The following is a 20,205-nucleotide window of genomic DNA, read 5'->3' as shown; positions in this document are numbered from 1 at the left end:
CCCGCGGGGCGAGAAGGAGGGAGAGGCTGCCGCTCCGCTCGGCACCTCAACATGCGGCAGAATCGAGAGCCGGCGGGTGGAAAGGGAAAGGGTGGCGAGGACGCGCGCGCGTCCCTGAGGCATTTCCATCAAAGCCCCCCTTGTTCATCTTTCATTTGAAATTCCATTTCCTTTCTGCTCAGTTGGAAATTATTCTGATTGTTTCCTGGGGAAGCGCGGGGTCCAAGGCCCCAACTCCAGAAGAGAAATGAGGGCCGGGACGGGGTGGGCGTGTGTGGGGGAGAGGGCGGGGATCAAAACCCACCTTGCTCTGAAAAACCTGCAAATGTAAGATGGAGGCACTTTTTCTGCATGCAAGAAGGAATTTTTTTGGTCCATTTTCTGCATGGTCGACTTTCACCCCTCTCCTCCCCCGAATGTGCGGAGTCTAAGCGGGAAATCACTTGGATGTTTCCGTAACTCACACCCTTACACAATTCCCCCCTTTTAACCACTGCAATTATAACCTTTTATCCGTGCCCTTCTAAACCTTTTTAAAAGTATATTTCAAATGAACTTCTTATTAGCGTCAAAGCAGTTCTGTTACACATGAACGGAAATAAGGAGCAAAGACCCTAGCCCCAAAAGAAATAAACTAGACTAGAGCAAACCCAATGCGGAAAAATCCTCTCTAAAGCAAAGCCCAGCAGGGAGAGTAGCAAAGGGTTAAAATCCTTTTGATTGACGTTGTAGCCTCTGGTGCCCCGGGCTCAGGCGCGCGCCATTGGCCGCCAGGCCTTGTGCCTGGCGGCCAATGGGGGGGCGCGGTCCACGAGCGGTGCCGCGTGTCTCCTCCTCCCATTGGCTGAAAGTTACTGTGGGAAAGAAAGTTTGGGAAGTTTCACACGAGCCGTTCGCGTGCAGTCCCAGATATATATAGAGGCCGCCAGGGCCTGGGGATCACACAGGATCCGGAGCTGGTGCTGATAACAGCGGAATCCCCCGTCTACCTCTCTCCTTGGTCCTGGAATTGCGCTACCGATCACCAAGTAGCCATAAGATATTGTAATAAACTCTCAGCACTTGCTCAGTAGTTTTGCGAAAGTCTCAAGTAGAAGGGACATAAACAAAACAAATTTTTTGTGTGAAGGACTCCAAAAATAAAATTCTCTAGGGATTAAAAAAAAAAAAAAGAAAATGCCAGCTGATATAATGGAGAAAAATTCCTCGTCCCCGGTGGCTGCTACCCCAGCCAGTGTCAACACGACACCGGATAAACCAAAGACAGCATCTGAGCACAGAAAGGTAAGGGCAGTACCTGCATCTCTTGCAGCCCCAAGAGATTAAGACGGGGTTGTGGGCTCCTTTCTCCCTTAAAATCGAGGGGTGAAATGGCAGGTCCCATGGGAACTCAGCGCCGTTTTTTTTTTTTTTTTTCTTTACAGTCATCAAAGCCTATCATGGAGAAAAGACGAAGAGCAAGAATAAATGAAAGTCTGAGCCAGCTGAAAACACTGATTTTGGATGCCCTTAAGAAAGATGTAAGTGGGTAATTCTGCTTTTTTTTTAAATAAAAAAACAAAATACTATTTCTCAGGTATTAAGAGTGAAACCCCCTTGCCAGCGGGATCTTCTCCGCCTGCACTGCATTCTCTGAGGCGGGAGGGCTGAGCCCCTCTAGCCGGGGTCTAGGGATGTCGCCACCACGGCCGGGGGCGGGGAGGGACCCCCAGCACTCCGAGGCCGCTGGCGGGGCTCTCACTTTCCTCCCTTGCCTCTTCGGTGCAGAGCTCACGGCATTCTAAGCTGGAGAAGGCAGACATTCTGGAAATGACAGTGAAGCACCTCCGGAACCTGCAGCGGGCGCAGATGACGGGTGAGGGCGGCTCGCCGCGTCCCCCTCTGCGGGCGTCCCTCTCTCCCCGCGGTGATTTCTTCCAGACTTCCGCCCGTGGTTGTGAGAGGCATTCAGCTACATTTTACTGCCTTGGCTCACTCTTGCGTTCCCACGGTCTGGGGCTTATTTATAGCCACAACTCCAAGTTGTTACTGTTCCGGAAAGGGAGGGAGAGAGGTTGTAGCAGCGAGGGCTGCGGGCGGCTTGGCAGTGGGGGAAGCGGGTGGGGGCGAAAGGACTTAGAACCGTGGCGGTTTTTAAGCTGCGTGGAGCCTGGGGTCATCTGGTTTAACACTCCCTCCTCCCCCACTACAGAACGGGAAATACGGCTCGGATGGTAGAGAAGGGGGGAAGGGCATTATCCAAGGTCACATCGCGCGAGGGTGGGGAGGAGGCAAATCTGAGGCTCGAGATCGGTTTAAATGGAGCGACAGGGAACGGAGAGGGAGCGTCTCGGGTTCGGTCGCCAAGCTAGTGTGGAGAGGCGGATGGTTTTTCTAAACCCAGCCCGGTAGCCAAGAGGCAGTTCCGCGGGCGGGTGGTCAGGAAGGCGCGCGGCGGGGACCTCCCAGGGCGGAGGCGTCGGCTTCGGGGCCAGGGCTGTTCGGTGACCCGTCTGTCTCCTTCTGGCCCGCAGCCGCGCTAAGCACAGACCCGAGCGTGCTGGGGAAGTACCGCGCCGGCTTCAGCGAGTGCATGAACGAGGTGACCCGCTTCCTGTCCACGTGTGAGGGCGTTAACACCGAGGTGCGCACCCGGCTCCTCGGCCACCTGGCCAACTGCATGACCCAGATCAACGCCATGACCTACCCTGGGCAGCCGCACCCCGCCTTACAGGCGCCGCCGCCACCCCCTCCGGGACCCGGAGGTCCGCAGCACGCGCCGTTCGCGCCGCCTCCGCCGCTCGTGCCCATCCCCGGGGGTGCGGCGCCCCCTCCCGGCGGCGCGCCCTGCAAGCTGGGCAGCCCGGCTGGAGAGGCGGCTAAGGTGTTCGGGGGCTTCCAGGTGGTGCCGGCTCCCGACGGCCAGTTTGCCTTCCTCATCCCCAACGGGGCCTTCGCTCACAGCGGCCCAGTCATCCCAGTCTACACCAGCAACAGCGGGACCTCCGTGGGCCCCAACGCGGTGTCGCCTTCCAGCGGCCCCTCGCTCACGGCGGACTCCATGTGGAGGCCGTGGCGGAACTGAGGGGCTCAGGCCACCCCTCCCCCTAAATTCCCCAACCCACCTCTCTTCCCTCGGGACACTAAACAGGAACTTGGAGGCTGGGAAAGAAGGGAGGACTTTTGTGATTAAGTGGTTACTTTGTTTTTTTTTAATTTCTAAAGTTACTTTTTTGTAGAGAGCTGTATTAAGTGACTGACCATGCACTATATTTGTATATATTTTATATGTTCATATTGGATTGCGCCTTTGTATTATAAAAGTTCAGATGACATTTCGTTTTTTACACGAGATTTCTTTTTTATGTGATGCCAAAGATGTTTGAAAATGCTCTTAAAATATCTTCCTTTTGGGAAGTTTATTTGAGAAAATATAATAAAAGAAAAAAGAGTGAATGCTCTTATGTCTTAGAACTGATTATTTCAGAATATGTAAAAAAGAAGGTCTCGGCAGAATTTGAATTACATGTAATCTGAGAATTCAGGAATTGGCTCTTTTGTTATTAAAAGAACATTTTAAAAAATCTGTCCAAGCTTCTACCAACCCTCCTTGAACTAAATTCCATTTAATTTGTGGGAACCCATCTGATATGGCTTCTCTGATCATTTTGTGGTCAATCTCTTAAAGGATTTCAAAAACTTTTCTAGTTGCAGCTGGGTAGTTCATTCAGTCCTGGTGCTCATACTGGCTCCTTCTGAGGGTGGAACAGGGCTGAATTCATGAAGTTTATCAATCCAGTACTATTGCCCACTGCACATTTACGGGTGGCTCCTGCACCACTACTGCCCTGGGGTAGCTCACCAACATCCAAGTAAAAATAGTCTTCGTAGCTGCAGCCTCCAGCCTTCAAGTGTCGGAGTCTTCCTTTAATTAGTTGTTAGGTGCAGCTAGACATTTTCTGTACCAGCATCTAAAAGTTTGAAATGCCTCTCTGCACCCTCTTCAAGCAAGCTGAGAAGGTCAACAGATTCCTTCTGCCAAGGAACAGCTAGTTAGACTCCCAAGTGGAGCCCGAGTCCAGATGATTAACACCAGACATATGTTTTTGATAAGTTTCTGTGCTTGGCTCTAATAGAGAAAGCATGTGGGGGCCTTGCTGGCAAGCACACAGGCCATCTTCCCCTTTTAATACAAACAGCAAGCGACCCCTTTGCTTGGTCATGCCCCATTTCCAGGCAAGATGTGGGCTCCAGATAGAAGCAAAAGGGTTGTCTCCGGTTTCAGCTCACATAGCCCTCCTTAACAAGTCCTAACTCAAAGCGGACAGCTTTAAACTGTGCCAGGATCTGCAGGGAATTTCTTCCAAATCCCATCACAAAGGCTTGTCAGATTTTGTCAGATTTGGCCAGGTGTTTGACTGCATCCAGGTGTTGGGGAAATGAAAACCACGAGCCCTGCGAGACCAGACACATCAGCGGCGCTGTGGGTCTGGCGGACGCGCCTTCCTCCCCCACCGACGGCCAGTCGTCCTCCCTGCCCGGCCCCTCCCGCCAGCCTCCTCTCACCCCCCCCCTTCTTTTGGAAGGGCTTCTGGGAGGAGAAGGATGAGGCGGGAGAGATCAATCTTTGAAGCCTTCCTAACAAAGATAAAGCCAACGATTTTCTGTCTTGTTTCAAAAGCTTTACCTCTCCCCCGCCTAGCTGGCCTTTTCCACAGGCCAGTGTGGAGAGCCGCTCTATCAAGGAATGATCTAGCAGACAGCAGTCAGTTTTCTCAAATACCTTCCACCCAGTTTCAGACCTAGAGTGAGAGGTTTAAAAGATACTTTAAAAATTTTGGCTCCTACTTGCCTCATTTTGAGTCTGTGAAAGGTGTCCAACACACCTTCCCCCCAGAGAAATACACACACAGCCTTCTTTATCATATCATTTTTTTGCCGTTTCTGTCTTGTTTAAACACAAACATAATAACAATTGCTCTTTTAAGACACCCATTCCAAGCTCAAATGCTTCACTTGGTAAATCTGTCCTCTGGCTCCGCTGGAAGTGTCCCAGCAGAAATAATGGAGACAACAGGGTCTCATTTTTATAGAAGTACATTTATGTTCTTAAAAACTGACACACACACACAGTGAGATCACTAAATCAACTCAAAACTAAATCTCTTTGTCTTTCCCTGTGCTGAAGGGGAACAACTGAAAAAAGTGGATTTTTATTAATATCAAAAGCACACAGATATGGGAGGAGTGATTAAGGAAAAGAAAGAAACGTTTGTTCGTTTGCAAATAATTAGTAGTTTGAAAATGGTCTTTTTTCCCCCTGAATTTGGGTTTAAACTAGTAGATGAGGCATTTCTGTACAATATAGAAAGAAAGGGGAGACCCTAGGCCCCAATGGGGATTTTCAGGCTCTTGTGTCAGCTCTGCCACCAAACTCACTGTGTCACTTTGGATGAGTCATTTCCCTTCTCTGGAACATTTCCAAGTCCGTAAAGTGAGTGGGTTTCTGTCTAAGGCCTTGTGCCCTCCTTCACCCGGGCTCTTTCTGGAGTAATTAGTTGGGGGAGAGGAGAAGCTTCAATCTGGCCCCCACCCTCTCCTTAGGGCCTGAACTAATTACACAGCCTCGGGTCGCACCCAGCAGCCCCTCTCCCCCGCCCCCGGGCGTTGACGATGTCTCCTGGAGATCAGGCGCGGCTCCCAGCTCCACGTCCGGATGCTGGCCGCCGGCCTCGCTGCCGCGTGCATTAGCCTCTCAATGGAGACCTTCGGGGCTCCGGCCCCCCGCCGTCCCCGGCAGCATCCGGAGCGGAAAAGGCGCTGAACTGGAAGGGGGCTCTCCTGGGTCTAGACGGGCGCCTTCTCTAAGCGGTGAATTGCCGCGACTGGGAGGCGCGCCCCACTGCACCCCACGTGTTGCTGGAGTGGGGACCCAGGGGTTAAGCTGGACCCCCTCATCGTCACCGCCGTCCCGGGAAACCTGTCATTAAAGTCAATTAACTTTTCCCACACCCCTTGGCCGGTAACAACCCGCTGCTAGCTTCCTCCCCGGCTCCTAAGTGCAACCAGATGGGCGGCCGAGCTGCCCCCGCCGCGCGCCCGCCGGGGCCGCCGGGGGTTCCAGGGAGGCCGCCAGGGCCCGCGGCCCGGGCGGGGAGCAGGCCGGGGCGGCCACGCCGGGCCAGCCCCGGCGGCCCTGCAGCCAAGGTGGTTTGCTTAGCAGGCCCGGCTGCTTTCTGGCAGGAAATGAATAGCTCCCAGATGAGCTCAGGCAACCTGAGAGGTCGTGAGAACGGCGCGAACCCCCGCCTGTGCAGCCGGCAGCCTGCCAGGCCGCGGGGGGAGCGGGCGGCGGCGGCGGCGGCGGGAGGCCGGGAGGCCCGGCGGGCGGGCGGGCGGCGGCGGCGGGGGGAGAGGGAGGAGGGAGCCGCTGACACACGAGCCCGCGCCCGCTCCCGCTGACAGGCAGGCAGCCGCCCGCGCCCGGCCGCCTCCCCCGCTTCCCTGCCCGGGGCCCCAGCGCCTCCCAAGCAGCAGGCCCTTAGCCGCAGAAACGCGGCCGCCCGGCCCGCCGGGCCCGGGGGTGGGGCCGCCTGCCAGTGTTTTTCCAGTTCCCCCGGTAGCTCCGGGCCGCATTTAGAAGCCGGGAAACTGGGCCGAGGCCAGTGTCAGGGCAGCACAGGCCCTCGCGGCCGCCGGAGCCCTGCCAAGCGGCAGGCCAGGCCTTGGACGGGGGCGGTGGGGGGAATGGAGGCGGGGTGGGGGATGGAGGCGGCGTGGGGAGCGGTCGGGCAAAGGCGGCTCAGCGCACACCGTCGTCCCAAAAGAGAGCCGACAGACGGCAACTCGCGACTCCGTAAAAAAGGAATTTCATCTTCGAAAACCCAGTACCTACTAAGTGCCCAGTAAGACCCCTGCAAGCGCTAAAAAGATAACACTAAGTCCCACCCAGCCCCTGCCCTCCCAGAGCTCTCAGTTTAGCTGGGGAGACAGACAAACATCCAAGTGACTCACCCCCGACCTGATGTGGGACGTGCCAAAAAAGAAGTTTCAACAAAGGGCACCTAAGAACAGAGAGATTGATTTCTGATTTGAGAGGAAACCAGGTAAGGTCTTAAGAGAGTTGGCACCTGAAGCGGAGAGGTGACAGATGCGTTCCACAGGAAGAGATGGGAACGGAACTGTGAGGGAAAACGCAGAGAGAGGTAAATATGTAAGTCCAGTTTGGGGGAATTTCAGGAAGCTTGCCATGGTTGTACTGAAATTTTCAAATATATGAATTGGCTCAGAGGTCAAAAACATAGAGCCAAGGTTGTCTGCTTCTGTCCTTGGACTGCAGAATAGCCCAGAGGTTAAAAGTACATGATCTGGCTTCAGGTTGTTTAGGTTGTAAGTCCAGGCAAATTACTTATCTTCTCTGTGCTTCCTTTGTACCGTACGTGTCATTTGTACCTCACAGGGTGGTATGGCATAGGGTTGTGAAGATTAAATGCATAAATGCAGGCAAAGCATTTAGAGTGGTGCTTGGCAGGTAAGCCCCCAGTGCATGTCAGCTATTAATGATTCCTAAGCCACAGTGAGGGATGTTCACCAAACGGGAAAGCCAGCACTGGCCTTTGCCCAGTGATTTCAGGAGCTGCTTGTAATTGCACCGGGCCCCATGTGAAAGCACCACTGCCTCTTCTCTAGGTTCTGAATTTCATGTATGCATTCAATAATTATTGAACCAGATACCATGGAAATAAAGGGAGAAGAAAGGCATGATCTCTGTAGCTATAAAGCTCACAGTCTGGTAGGCCCAACAGACTAGTTTTTTTAAAAAAATTAATTACTCTATGTTAAGTGCCATAAAAGAGGAGTAGTGTACACTGGTGGTACAAAAAGATGGTGACACGTTGTAACAGGTAACTTTTGCGGCCTCCAAATCATGATTAATTTTTGTATAAATTTTTGTGACCATAGAAAGTGCTGGTATAGTAAATAACTAGTCAAATTCTACCTAAGAAAAAATAGTGTCAAATGATTAATTTGAATGAGCAGAGTCACCTTGATATGGTCAAGGAATGGAATGGGAGTCAGGGAATCCTGTTTCCAAACTGGCCACTGCCTGTGAGGTGCTAAGCAAGTCCTCTTAAGTCTCTGGTCTTCAGTTTCCTCACTGACAAGGTGAGAAGCTTAGACCAGAAGTCTCTGAAGTCCTTCTCAAGTCCACAGTCTGTGATTATCTCCTCAGCATGCTTCCGTGTGCCTCTACATCTTGACACTTGTGATGTGGCTACAAGAACCTGTATCTACAAGAACCTATATCTGGCACATTTCAAAACTTTCAACCAAGGTCCTGGGATGATTTTACATCCAAGTATTTTCATCTGCAGTTAAGGATTTTGAAACAGACCTGAAGCATGGACCCTGTACTTCCATTGTTGCAAGGAAATAGGCCACATGTTTTCTTGGAGACCTGCTGTGTTAGTGAGAATCCTGTTCACTATATGACCCATCAAAGGAAGACTACATCTGACAGGATTAGATGTATCTAATATCTGCCACTAAGACCCTATCCTTCGCTGTGATATCTTGTTATCTTACTTGGAAAACAGAATAGCAAGAGTTAAAAATGCCATCACTTTCCCTCTTCACCCTAAGCACTTTCTCCCCACCCCCCCTTCACTTGCACACTTCTTTTCTGAAAAGAGAATGTGGTCTGTTGATTACCAGACTCTCTCCATTTAGGAAACATATTTCCCCAGCTGGTTAGAGTTTTTCTACTAGTACACTTACTGAAGTAACTAAACTTACTGAATTAGTCTGGTTAAACAAGAAGAAATTAGTGAAGTCAGTCTGAATTAGTGAAAAATCTGAATTTTAAATATCCAATAGGAGGAAGAACAGTAAACTTGGCAAATACTTGTAGTGAGTCTGAATTCATAGTTTACAGAAGCGCTTGCTTTCATAAAACTAATGCACTAAAGTCATTTAAAGACTGTATTCTCTTAAGCAGGTTAAACATAGCTCTTCAGTATTATTTATACTATAAATCTTTATAGTAAGAATAAGAAGGGCCATGATTTGCAGCTCAAGTAAATAATTGAAGTCTAAATTAATAATAAGGCTTTACTGCAGCTATTCTTTCTATGTCTGGATATGTTTCCAATTGTAATTTGCCTTTAGTGAAGCAGGGATCAGTGAATCTTCTTTTTTTTTTTTTTTAGAATTGCAAGTATCAATGATAGTGATGTTATTTAAGGAACATTCTTTGTAGTTTACTATTTTGTTATTCGCAAATGTGATCTGTTTTCATGTTAAACTAATTCTGCTAGTTTAGTCATCAATATGAGACATGAAATTTATAAATCAGTTGACAAAATCTCCAGCCTAGAGAAAAACTACTTCAATTGACAAACACCACCACTCTAAACTTGATGTTTTCTGTGACGTAGTTTCTCTTCTATCAGCTTTTACCCTAAGCCATAAATTTGTCCCTAAGGCATCAAAATGTAAAACAGGAATATTATTCCTTAAGGGGGCCAGGAGAGGGTAAATGCCATGTCAAATCAGTTTCAGAAGCAAGTACCATATATGACATTTAAGAGTAAAAGTACTCGAGGCATTTCGTCATTTTAGTGAATACCCAGTAGATATCTGGGTTCAGGGATGAGATACAAACCATAAAGGAAGGCTTCCAGTACCCCAGATTTGTGAAGAACAAATACTCTCTCAGTGTCGTGGCCTCTCCCATTACGGAGCACAGGCTCCAGAGGCGCAGGCTCAGCGGCCATGGCTCACGGGCCCAGCCGCTCTGTGGCATGTGGGATCTTCCCGGACCGGGGCACGAACCCGTGTCCCCTGCATCGGCAGGCGAACTCTCAACCACTGCGCCAGCAGGGAAGCCCAAGAACAAATACTCTTGAACAGAAGTTATTCTTTCCTGTGTCTGTTCCGTAATTAGGACCCATAAGATTATTTTTTACAAATAGAATCTTGAAGGATCAAACAGATATTTCCCTTAAAACTCTACATAACAAAGTAATTGTGGAATTGCCCAATAATACCTTACAGAGGAGAGTAAGCCTCTAAAAAACTCTGAAACCAAAGACTCGTTTGGATTATTTTTGTTTTCTTATTTTGGAGTTGGGGGAAGGGCACGATGGGAAGGGAGCATAATGTATGATCATCTAGAGAACTTGGAAACCACTGTGATCTCACTGAGATTTCATTTTAAGTTCAAACCAGGGAGTATCCATCCAAAGAAGAGACATTTTGAAACAGTTTAATGCTGGGAGCAGTTCATAAAGGGTAACTTAAAATGTAATTCTTGCTTCCAGTTTTCGCACAGCTCCTATACAAAGACCTGAGGCTATAGTCATATGTACACGCATATGCTAGTTTAAAAATCGAAGTTGGATTTCAAACAGTTGATCATCGTGAGACATAGCAACTGGTTTCTAACCTATGTGGGGTTGAATTCAACTTATTATTTTTTAAATAAATTCATGTATTTATTTTTGGCTGTGTTGGGTCTTCACTGCTGCGTGTGGGCTTTAGTTGCTGCGAGCGGTGCGCGGGCTTCTCTTTGCGGCGGCTTCTCTTGTTGTGGAGCACGGCTTTAGGTGCACGGGCTTCAGTAGTTGTGGCACGTGGGCTCAGTAGTTGTGGCTCGCGGGCTCTAGAGCGCAGGCTCGGTAGCTGTGGCTCACCGTCTTAGTTGCTCCGGGGCATGTGGGATCTTCCCTGACCAGGGCTTGAACCCGTGTCCCCTGCATTGGCAGGGGGGTTCTTAACCACTTCGCCACCAGGGAAGCTCCTCAACTTAACTTTTTAAAAGGCAAGTTTTCACGTTCAGCGTACAGCCTCCAGCCACGGGTTCAGATCTTGCTCTGTGCTGCCCCTCATCTGAGGGAGTCCCTCCTCAGCCTTTCCACTGTTCTCTCTGGAAACTTGTTCTCTTAATGCCCCTCTACCTGCAGCCTCGGTATGAACACCCCCCGCCCCCCTGCACTGCCTGGTTCTGCTTTTCTTTTGAGCCTACTGGGTGGGTGACACATCATTTTGCCCACTCCACGTGTGAGTAGGGTAGGAAGCAGGGTAGGGGAATGAGGGGTGCGGTCCCAGGGCTGCAGAGTGAGGACCTATTCCCAGTGCCATCCCCACCCCCAACAGCCTTGCCCAGACAGGGCTTTTCCTTCCACGGGAAAAGTCTGGTGTCATCCAGCTCTCCCACTCCTTGGTTGTCAGGTCCTGGTCAGCTCTCCTTCTGACTGGTCCTGCCTTCTCCCCTTAAGCTTATCTCCACCTGGCTCCATCCTTCCCTTCTTTCTCAGGGACTGCACTCTGGATGCCTTTCCCCTTCATCAGGGACGTGGCCCACAAAACATCAGCTCTTATTCCTGAATTTTCAACCTCCTTTACATTTTTTACTTTTTCCTCAGCATATAAATACATTAATTTTCTACTGTCTTTCAGAGCCAGCTTCTGCCACCCTGCACTCCTCTCTTCACCCATGACTGCCCTCCTCCCTTCTCACCAAGGACCCTAGACTCTAGTTCTAGCTCGTAGCCTCCCCTGCCTCACTTCTCTCTCACTGTTATCCCTGCAGCCAGACTTCTGAATGCCCCTCCCTCTGTGAACAAATCAGATGGTCCCTCTTTTGTTCTTTCCTCTGTCAACATTTGTGAGGTTCTGACCATGTGCAGACTCTATCCTGGACATTCTCTCCTTCCTTAGCCCCCCTGACGCCTCTTTTTCCTGACTTCCTCCAACCTCTCTGGTGACTTCTCAATATCTATCATGGGATTTTTTCCCCACGACCTACGCATTAAGGTTGCTGTCCCTGAAAAGTCTATCCGTGCCCTTTTCCTTTTGTCACTCGTCACCCACCACAGTGACTGGCATCTGCATGAAGACCACCACCAAATCTGGTATCTTCAATCCCAAATTCTGTCCTGAGCTCCAGACCGTGGACCTAGCCACCCACGGGCCATCTCCACATGAAAGTCAGTAGGTCCCCATCTCTGCAAGGTGTCCTACCCCTGTCTTCCCAGGCTTAATGCGTCTTCCTCAACCCCACCACCAATCTCCTCCCTGCATCCCACAAGACACCAGGAACCATCAGGCTTCCCTGTTGTTCGAATCTCAGCCCCCTTTGTCATTGCCTTTGTGCAGGAGCTTCGCGGTTTTTGCTTTCACCTCCTTCAGTCTTGCCTCCCTCCAACCCATCAAGCACACTCCAGTCACACAGCTAAAAAACCACGTCACCGAGAGAAAACTCCCAAAGGCTTCCTATTGCCTCCACCTCCGGAGAAACTCGTGTGATTTGCTCCTGACCTACCATCTTGCCTTATATCCTACAAGAAGTCAGCATCCCATCCATGATTCCCCTGCACGCAAAGCTGCACCAGTGCCATGAGCCCTCCATCCCTTTACACACACCGTCCCTGCGCCGGAAGCATCACTCTTCCACCTCTCCATCCAGAGACCTCCTACATATGCATCCTTCAAGACTTTGCCCAAGTCACCTGCTTCCAGAAACCCATCCTGACCCCTCCCCGTCCCTCTTGCCCCCTCCTGGAGCATTCAACACAGCACTGATGATACTGGATTATAGTGTCTCTTTATCTCTCTGCCCAACCCAGACTGTGCAAATTTTGGAGTCAAAAACAACATATTTTTTCTCTACTCACAGCATGTGGCACAATGCCTGCCATACAGAAATCCTTCAGGAAGCTACACATTACTAGTATAAGAAGAAGGAGGATATTAATAAAAATAACAACTCACATTTGAATAATACTTTAAGTCTCACAAAATGCTTTCTCAAACACTCTCTCATTTGATACCAAAAGCAATCCATGTAGGTAAGTAGGACTGAAAATGTTATTCTCGTAGCAAATGTGGATAATTTGTCTCAAAGAGAGGAAATGGTTTGGCCAAGGTGGCAGCTAGAGAGTGACAGAAACCTGTTCTCCTCACTCTTGCTTTGCTGCCTTGGATGTGTAACTGAATCTCTTAGGGCACAAGAAACGCAGGTCCCTTCCATCCTCCTGTCTACAGAGTGGCAGAAGAACTAATGCAATCGAAGCCAAGGTCTTTTTTACATGGAAAGCTTAATGATTCTCAATGGAAAATAATCAAAAAAAAAAAAAGAATATAGATATATATGTAAATATATATGTATAACCGAATCACTTTGCTGTACACTTGAAACTAACACAATAATGTAAATCAACTATACTGCAGTAAAAAAATAAACTGGGTGGAACAAAAAAAAAACAAAAAAAACTTAATGATTCTCAGCACAAATGAATTGCCAGGAACTTTTCAAAACCAAAAATTATAGAGAGAGAATGGGAAAATAAATCCTAAACTTTAAGAAGTAAAAAAAGTATCCAATTTTGAAGATCATATTTGTGTGGCTGGTTTGAGAGTCATTCTTTAATAGGTGAATGAGTCACACCATGACCCAGAGAAATCAGTGGGTAAAAGCACCTAAGGGTGTAACAAGGGGTTCCAAAGCACCAGCCATGGGGTCAGCCACACCAGAACAGCTACTAATACAGGGAGGCTATTTGCAACAAGATCAATACAGTCTCTGTAAGCAAAATGTCCCAGAGCCATGAAGCAGTTTCTGAATTTCCAGATATAGTTTGTTTGGGCTTTTCTTTCCTGTCTGTGACTGCTGGTGTTTGCATCCCAGTTTTGTGGTAGATCAAAATGAGCATGTATTACCTGAGGGGTTTCTTTAGGAGAGACAGTTTGTTGAGGTCACCTGCAGCTCAGGATGCGATACCGGAAGCCAGGGGCATACGGCACCAGTGGGTCACCGGCCCACAGAATAGCTCTTCATTGCAGCTGGCTAGTCATTCACCAGGGATTCGTGTAGCACCTACTTTGTGCCAGGCACTCTTCCAGGCACCAGAGTTTCTGCAGTGAACAAGACAGGCAGGCCACAGCTCTCAGTGAGCACATATCCCACTGTGGAGAAGACAGTTAAAAAAAAGAAAAGAAAGAAATAAAGGAGAGAACGTCAGCTCATGATAAATACTATGAAGAAACTAAAATCCAGTGCTGTGATAAAAGGGGCAGAAGTGTGGCTGGGGGTCTAATTTGGGATGGATGATCAGGGAAGGCCTCACTGAGGAGGAGGTGACTCCTGAAGCCAGGAAGGCCAGTAAAACAAAAAGCCCAACCCGATTTTACAGGTCCGAAAATGTCACCTCTGGCCAGCCAGGGCAAGGTTTGTAAATGGCTGACCGTGGTGCCCGGGACCACAAAGAGGACCAGTGTCATTTGCTGCTGTTTCATGAATACAATTACTAAAAACTTCTCCCAGTTTGCAAAGCACTTGAAATATTCGAGGTAGAAGCTGATTCAGAGAAAACGGATGCAATTCCTTTGCTTCCTGCAGGAAGAAGTGGGGTGTATGGCGGGAGCTTTGGTTTTGTATCCATGTGTTCATTCCATAGATAATCCTCTGGGCCTTCACCTTGCACACGGTGGTGGACTGGGAACCCTAGGGATGCAGTGATGAACAGACGTGAAGGCCTTCAGGAGGTCACAGTCTAGAGAGAGCCATGGTGTATGGACCATATTGGAGGAAAAGTGCTGAAAGCCGTCATCCCAACACCCCACCCCGGTCTAGCCAGGAGCCCTTCTCCATGGTTCTGTACTTCTCCATTCATTTATTTATCGAACATTTATTGTATACCCATTATGTGCCAAGCCTGGAGATACAAAGGAGAATAAGGCAGATGGGGGTCCCTGATTTCTCAGGACTTAAGTCGTAGCCAGGAGGAGAGAGACAATAAAACATTAAACAAAGAAATTAACAAGGTAATTTCTAAACTGATGAAGTCTTCTGAGGAACAGAAAATAGGGCATGAGCTAGCATGTTGGTGGGGGAGGGAGGAGTCCTCTGGAGAAGACTGTGAAGGGTGGGAGGATCCAGCAAGTCAAGATCTCAGGAGAGAACATGACAGGCAGGGCCACGGTGGGGGAAAGTCCAGCAGCAGGAAAGAGCAATGGCGTGCCGGGGGAACAGCAAGGCCAGCGTGCCTGAAACATGCTGACCAAGGGGAGTGGGGGCCTCACTCAGCCTCAGAAAGGCTGGCAGGTCACATGGGGCTTTGATGGTCTCAGTGAGGAATTTGGGTCCGACCCTAAGAGCAATGGGAAACCACTGGAGCCGCGATGCCCTATAGAGATCAAATGTGAGCCACGTGTGCGATTTAAAATGTTCTAGTAGCCACATTTTTTTAAAGGACAAAGAAACATTAATATTAATTTTTTATTTAACCCGATATATCCAAAATATTACTTCAACATGTAATCCATGTGCAAAATTATTAATGGGATATTTTACATTCTATTTTGGGGAACTAAGTCTTTGACATAGGTGTCTGTGTTATACTGACAGCAATTCTCAATTCAGACCAGCCACATTTCAAGTGCTCAGTAGACACCTGTGGCCAGTGGCTGCCATCCTGGCTAGAGCAGCATTGGAGGGTCTAATGATAATCGTCTTCCCAGATAGCCAGGCTCAGGGCTATCTTTTATTTCTCCCTTCCCCTCACACCTACCTGCCATCATCATCCACCAGGAACTTAGATAGTTCCCTCTGAAACCACACATCTATCCCAACATCTACCCCAGCTCAACTGTCTTCAATATTTTGCACATCAGTTATTGCTACATCCTCGGAATTGGGCTTTTTGCCTTTGCTCTATCTCCACCAATCTCTTGCCGCCGGACTACTGATGTTTCTGCTAAAACACAGCTCCCTCTTCTCCCTTTCCCCCCCCCCAAATCTTCCATAGTTCCCACTGCCCTCATATGACACAGTTAAAACCCAGGTCCTACTTGGTCTACTTCATCTCACTTGCACCAGTGACTTATGCAAGTAATGAAAGTCATGTAATTTTGTTGCCCAGAATATCCTTAAGCTCTATGAACAGTTGTAAAAACATTGAAAGCTTTCAGGCTTTTGTTTCCATTTATTATTTCCCTTTAATAGTAATTTTTCTCTCTGTACATAAGTGTTCTCTATTTTTTTCTTATTTGATAGTTTTTATTTTGTGAAGATTTTTTTTCTTTTAAAGGCAATTCCAGTGACCTGCAACATTTGGATATGAGTTGCCTACTTATTGCTTGATTTCTTGGTAGTTCTCATCCCACAAGCCAACTGCTAGCAAAGGTGATACATGACAAATATACATCATCAGGATAATGTACATAATCACATGGGATGTGTGTGTATATAAACATTTAAGCGGAAGTAAATTTAATTGTATTTTGAGCCACCTATGACATCACTTGAAATTACAAGAAACTCTATGAGCTATAACAAGTCCAGGCTGGGAATCTCTAAAATCTTCCTTGACTTTGGTTTTGACCTTATAAGAACAACTGAGCTGCCATCTTTGAAGTAGGGTTGAAGGCCATTCCTCATGTTTTTCTTTTTCCCCTTGGTTGAAACATTTAAGTAGCTGAATATGTAATTTTTGCAGACCCCACTCCAAAAGAGCCATCAAAACCAAAATTCACATGATGCCCACATGTCCACACAACTGCTCTTGACTATGGATGTGAGATATTAACTCCAGAAATAGACTGGATGTGAATTGAGTCATAAATTGCTATTGAAGGAAGTTTGCGCTTATATCCCTGGAAAGTAATATTAAAAGGCCAGGGGTTCACAAGCCTGCTGCAGCTGGAGTCCCCTAAATCTTGTCTATCAACTTGATTTGGCTTGATTCTAATTTGGTTTGAGAGCCTACTTCTGTTCTTTGCATGTATTTGAGTATAAATGAAGGTCTAATAGTACTTTTTGCTTGTCTAACAGGCACATAAAGGCACTTCTCCTTGCCAGACCATGGGGTCCAGGGCTTTTCTAAGAAAATCCACCAACAAAGCTCATAAAACTTGTGGCTCCCCAGGCTGCCTCGAGTTCTGGTCTCCAATTTTCGTATTTCCTCCCAACATTAAACTCTTACTGAGCACCTACTATATGTGTGCACTGTGTCACTGTGGAGAGACAGATGAATGTGACACTAGTCTCTCCATCTCTGGAGAATTTAGGTATAAATAAAATATTTTCAAAAGGGGGGGCCCTAAGGTGATTCAAACAAAATGAGGGCTTCTTTTTTGAAAGGCTGGCATGCCAGCCAGTTTGGCAGTTGAGAGCAGAGGGAGAAGTGAAGAGGTTAGAAGTCCCAGGGCTGGGTGTGGTTTCCAGAGGGAGGGCAGAGAAAGGCCAGGTCTGACCGGTTTCATGTGCTAATGAGTCACAGCCATCAATCAATCCTTGTTCATGAAAGCTGCCTCTTTAAATCCCCTGGAGGGGGCCAGCTGGAGCCAGAGCCTGACCTGGAGACCTCGGCAATGTCACTTGCCCTCATTGAACTGCAGTTTCTTTATCTGTAAAATGGGAACATTGGATCATATGGTCCCAGGAGTCCTCCCAGTAGGCCTGCCCCCCTGAATGAGGGTCAATACATGTGGACAGTGTGAACCGTGGAAGTATTTATGCCCGACGTTGCAGTTAGATGGCTGTGTTCCATGAGTTGCAAGTCTACATCATCTGCCCCCAGACACAGAGCCCCTTTCAATGGCTCTTTTCTCCACCCTCGTCCCGAATCTCTGCCCACTCCTATTTCTGCCTCGTTTGTTTCCCTCTACCCGCCTCTGTTTGGTTCATGTTTCATTCATTCATTCAACAGCTATGTTTAGCACCTTACTATGTAGTGGACACTACATCAGGTCCCCCTCTCTCTCCCAGCCCCACTCTGGGGTGAACTTCCAAGTGGAAAGGGAAGAAGAGAAGGCAGGGAGACTGGGCTGTCCTGTGCAGTCAGGCTGGTCCCAGGAACCTGACGTTGGGCTCCTGAGCTCCAGGGAGGGCCCTGCCACCCTGTGCGTGGGCCACGGGGCAGCAGCCATCCGTTTCCTGGATTCTCGCCAGATTCCCTGGACAGGGAGGGGAGTTCCTGTTAACGGGGTCCTACTACACTTCAGGCTCAGCCTTTCAAAATGAAAGGGCCGCTCCCTCCTCCTCCCCACTCCTCCCTCCCCAGTTCTCCCTCTCCTGTTACAACCGTTTCAGCCCTTTTGGCCTCCTTACAGCTTGAGGATATTTGGGTTTGTTGATGGGCCCAGAGAGGAGGCAAGTGACCCCAAGAAGTGGAAGGGCGAGTGTGGGCGTGACAAGCCTCAAGGAGAGGGCACTGGCCCCCCAGCAGAAGGTTAAAGCTGAGTTAGGAAGCTGTGCTGGGGGAGGGACATTTGATGGAGTGAGGCCCCTGGTGAGGCCTGACCGCAGCTGAGTAACTAGGTTTCGGGGTTCAGGTTACCTGACAGCAGCTGGCATTTCTCTGCCACCTCCAAGTCACCTGCTCTCCCCTCCCTGTGGCTTCTATTTCTTTGAGCTGGGAGGGGCTGTTGTGGAATCTAGTTGAGACTCAGAGCTGGAGGACACCTACCTCAAGGGAGCCAGGGCGAGCCCCTCTCCCCGCTCCATGGACCAAGTGGCGGGCCTGGGTCCCACCTCACCCGGAGACTGACATCTCCGTGAGGGGAGCCATCACCTTTCCTTCTGTCCTGTGGGAGTTCCCATCGCATTTTTCTTGCTCCTGAAGAGTGCTCCTGAATGTAAGTAAGTAAGGAGGTGGTGAAGGCAGGAAGGCAGGGGAGTGTTGAACCAGGGACCCAGGGCTGCCCAAAGTTGCTGCAACTTCCGAATGAAAGAAGAAAAAAAAATCTCTGAGTTGGGGTGAGGAGCGCTGTTTCAGAAAGAAATGAATTGGGATGAGAGTGGGGTGGTGGGTATGGAGAGAGGGAGAGGGAGTGAGAATGAGAGTGATTTACGGTATTCTGAGAGCAAAAAGTTAGCCTCTGGTCCCTTGCCACAGCCTGAGAATCTCCGCATCTCAATCTCTCTCACTTTCCTCGCTTCTCCTGCCCCACACCCCTCTCCCTCTCTGTCTTCTTTTGCTTCAGTGGTTTGTGTTATCACTTGCCAAGCTCCTTGGGACCTGGTGTGTACTTCAGCCCCAGCTCTAAGTCTTCCCCCAACCCCAGGAATGGTACACATAAACCACTGAGAACGGAGCCCTCCTCACCAGAAACAGCACACGACCTTCTGCTCAGCCTCTGTGGCCTTGGACCAGCTCTTGGGATGGGTTCCTGTCTGGAGACAGGCACCCACACAGCCTGCCTCACAGACGCTGGCCCGGCCGGCCTAGGGAGCCTCTACCTCCCAGGGGAACTGGCAGGCCATGCCCACCGCCACCCCTCACCCTGGGCTAAGCCAGGTCCAAGGCACAAGGCTTCTCTCCCTGGGGACCAACCACACAACTCGGTGACCTTGAGAAACTTATCTTTGTCTCTACAGACTTCCCTTTCTCTGTTTTAAAATAGATCAGAGACTTAACGCTGCTTAATTCATAAAGAAGCCGCATGGAAAAAGACTGGCCTGTCCTGAAGTGTTTTGGCTTCCTGAGAAGAGCCCAAGGTTCCAGGAAACCTCCTTGAGCCACATAGACGCATGCACACACAGACACACACACACGATGCACAGGTCAGCCCCCGTGCTCCCTTCGCACCACACCCATTCCCAGACGGGGCTGGAGTGCCGGGGACGGGGACGTCGTTTGTGCACTACTGGATCCCGTGCAAAGTAGTGCTTGGAATAAAGTTAATGCTCAATAATAAATATGTATTGAATGAATGAGCTTGACAAATACTGCCTGTGTCCTTTCCCTGTGCCAGTCACCATGCCCTCAAGTTGCTCACAGTCCAGGAGAGAGACAAGCATGTAAACAAATACAGCCAACACAGAGTGATAAGGGCCACCAGGACAGAAGAGAATGCAGGGCACGGGAAGGCTCAGAAGAGAGAGTTTGGCTCTGCCCGGGGTGGGGGTGGGGGAGGGGCGGGGCTGGGGAGACAGGGGTGCGGAGGTTCTGAGCATTGCAGGAAAGGTGGGATTTCATCAGTCGGACAAGAGGGGCAGGGGCTGGTGGCAGATATCTTCCAGCAGAGGGAAAACATGTTCAAAAGCACAGAGCCCTGAACCAGCATGGAAGAGTCATGACACCCACGAATCATCCCTCCCCGGAGCTGGACCACAGGAGGGAAGCAGAGCGCTAGGAGATGAGCAGGGGAGGCTGGGGGCTGGATAAGGAGGGCTGGATCCTGTAGGTCATTGTGTCTCAATACTTTCAAGTGATTCCTATA

At 49.2% G+C, this 20,205-nt stretch overlaps 1 protein-coding gene across 2 annotated transcripts; it reads left to right on the top strand.

Annotated features, from left to right (window-relative positions):
- The first annotated feature begins 928 nt into the window (after positions 1 to 928).
- HES1 (hes family bHLH transcription factor 1) lies at positions 929 to 3,443 on the top strand. Of its 2 annotated transcripts, XM_082625659.1 has the most exons (4): positions 929 to 1,284; positions 1,425 to 1,520; positions 1,768 to 1,855; positions 2,514 to 3,443. In XM_082625659.1, the coding sequence occupies exons 1-4, from the start codon at positions 1,177 to 1,179 to the stop codon at positions 3,062 to 3,064; spliced, it is 843 nt and encodes a 280-aa protein (XP_082481785.1). In that variant the 5' UTR covers positions 929 to 1,176; the 3' UTR covers positions 3,065 to 3,443. The 2 variants fall into 2 exon arrangements, with proteins under 2 accessions (XP_082481785.1, XP_082481786.1); XM_082625660.1 differs by lacking the exons at positions 929 to 1,284; positions 1,425 to 1,520; positions 1,768 to 1,855 and adding an exon at positions 1,874 to 2,387.
- The last annotated feature ends 16,762 nt before the right edge of the window (positions 3,444 to 20,205 follow it).

This window comes from Mesoplodon mirus (assembly GCF_964341445.2).
Source record: "Mesoplodon mirus genome assembly, chromosome: 6".
In the NCBI taxonomy this organism is placed as follows: domain Eukaryota; kingdom Metazoa; phylum Chordata; class Mammalia; order Artiodactyla; family Ziphiidae; genus Mesoplodon; species Mesoplodon mirus.
This window is presented reverse-complemented; position numbering and strand designations above follow the sequence as displayed.

What these genes read in the sequence shown, in the direction of transcription:
- HES1 (XM_082625659.1), top strand. Translation starts at nt 1,177, where the DNA reads ATGCCAGCTGATATAATGGAGAAAAATTCCTCGTCCCCGGTGGCTGCT. An exon ending in TGGATGCCCTTAAGAAAGAT is followed by an intron (nt 1,521 to 1,767) that starts GTAAGTGGGTAA and finishes TCTTCGGTGCAG; the next exon opens with AGCTCACGGCATTCTAAGCT. An exon ending in GCAGCGGGCGCAGATGACGG is followed by an intron (nt 1,856 to 2,513) that starts GTGAGGGCGGCT and finishes TCTGGCCCGCAG; the next exon opens with CCGCGCTAAGCACAGACCCG.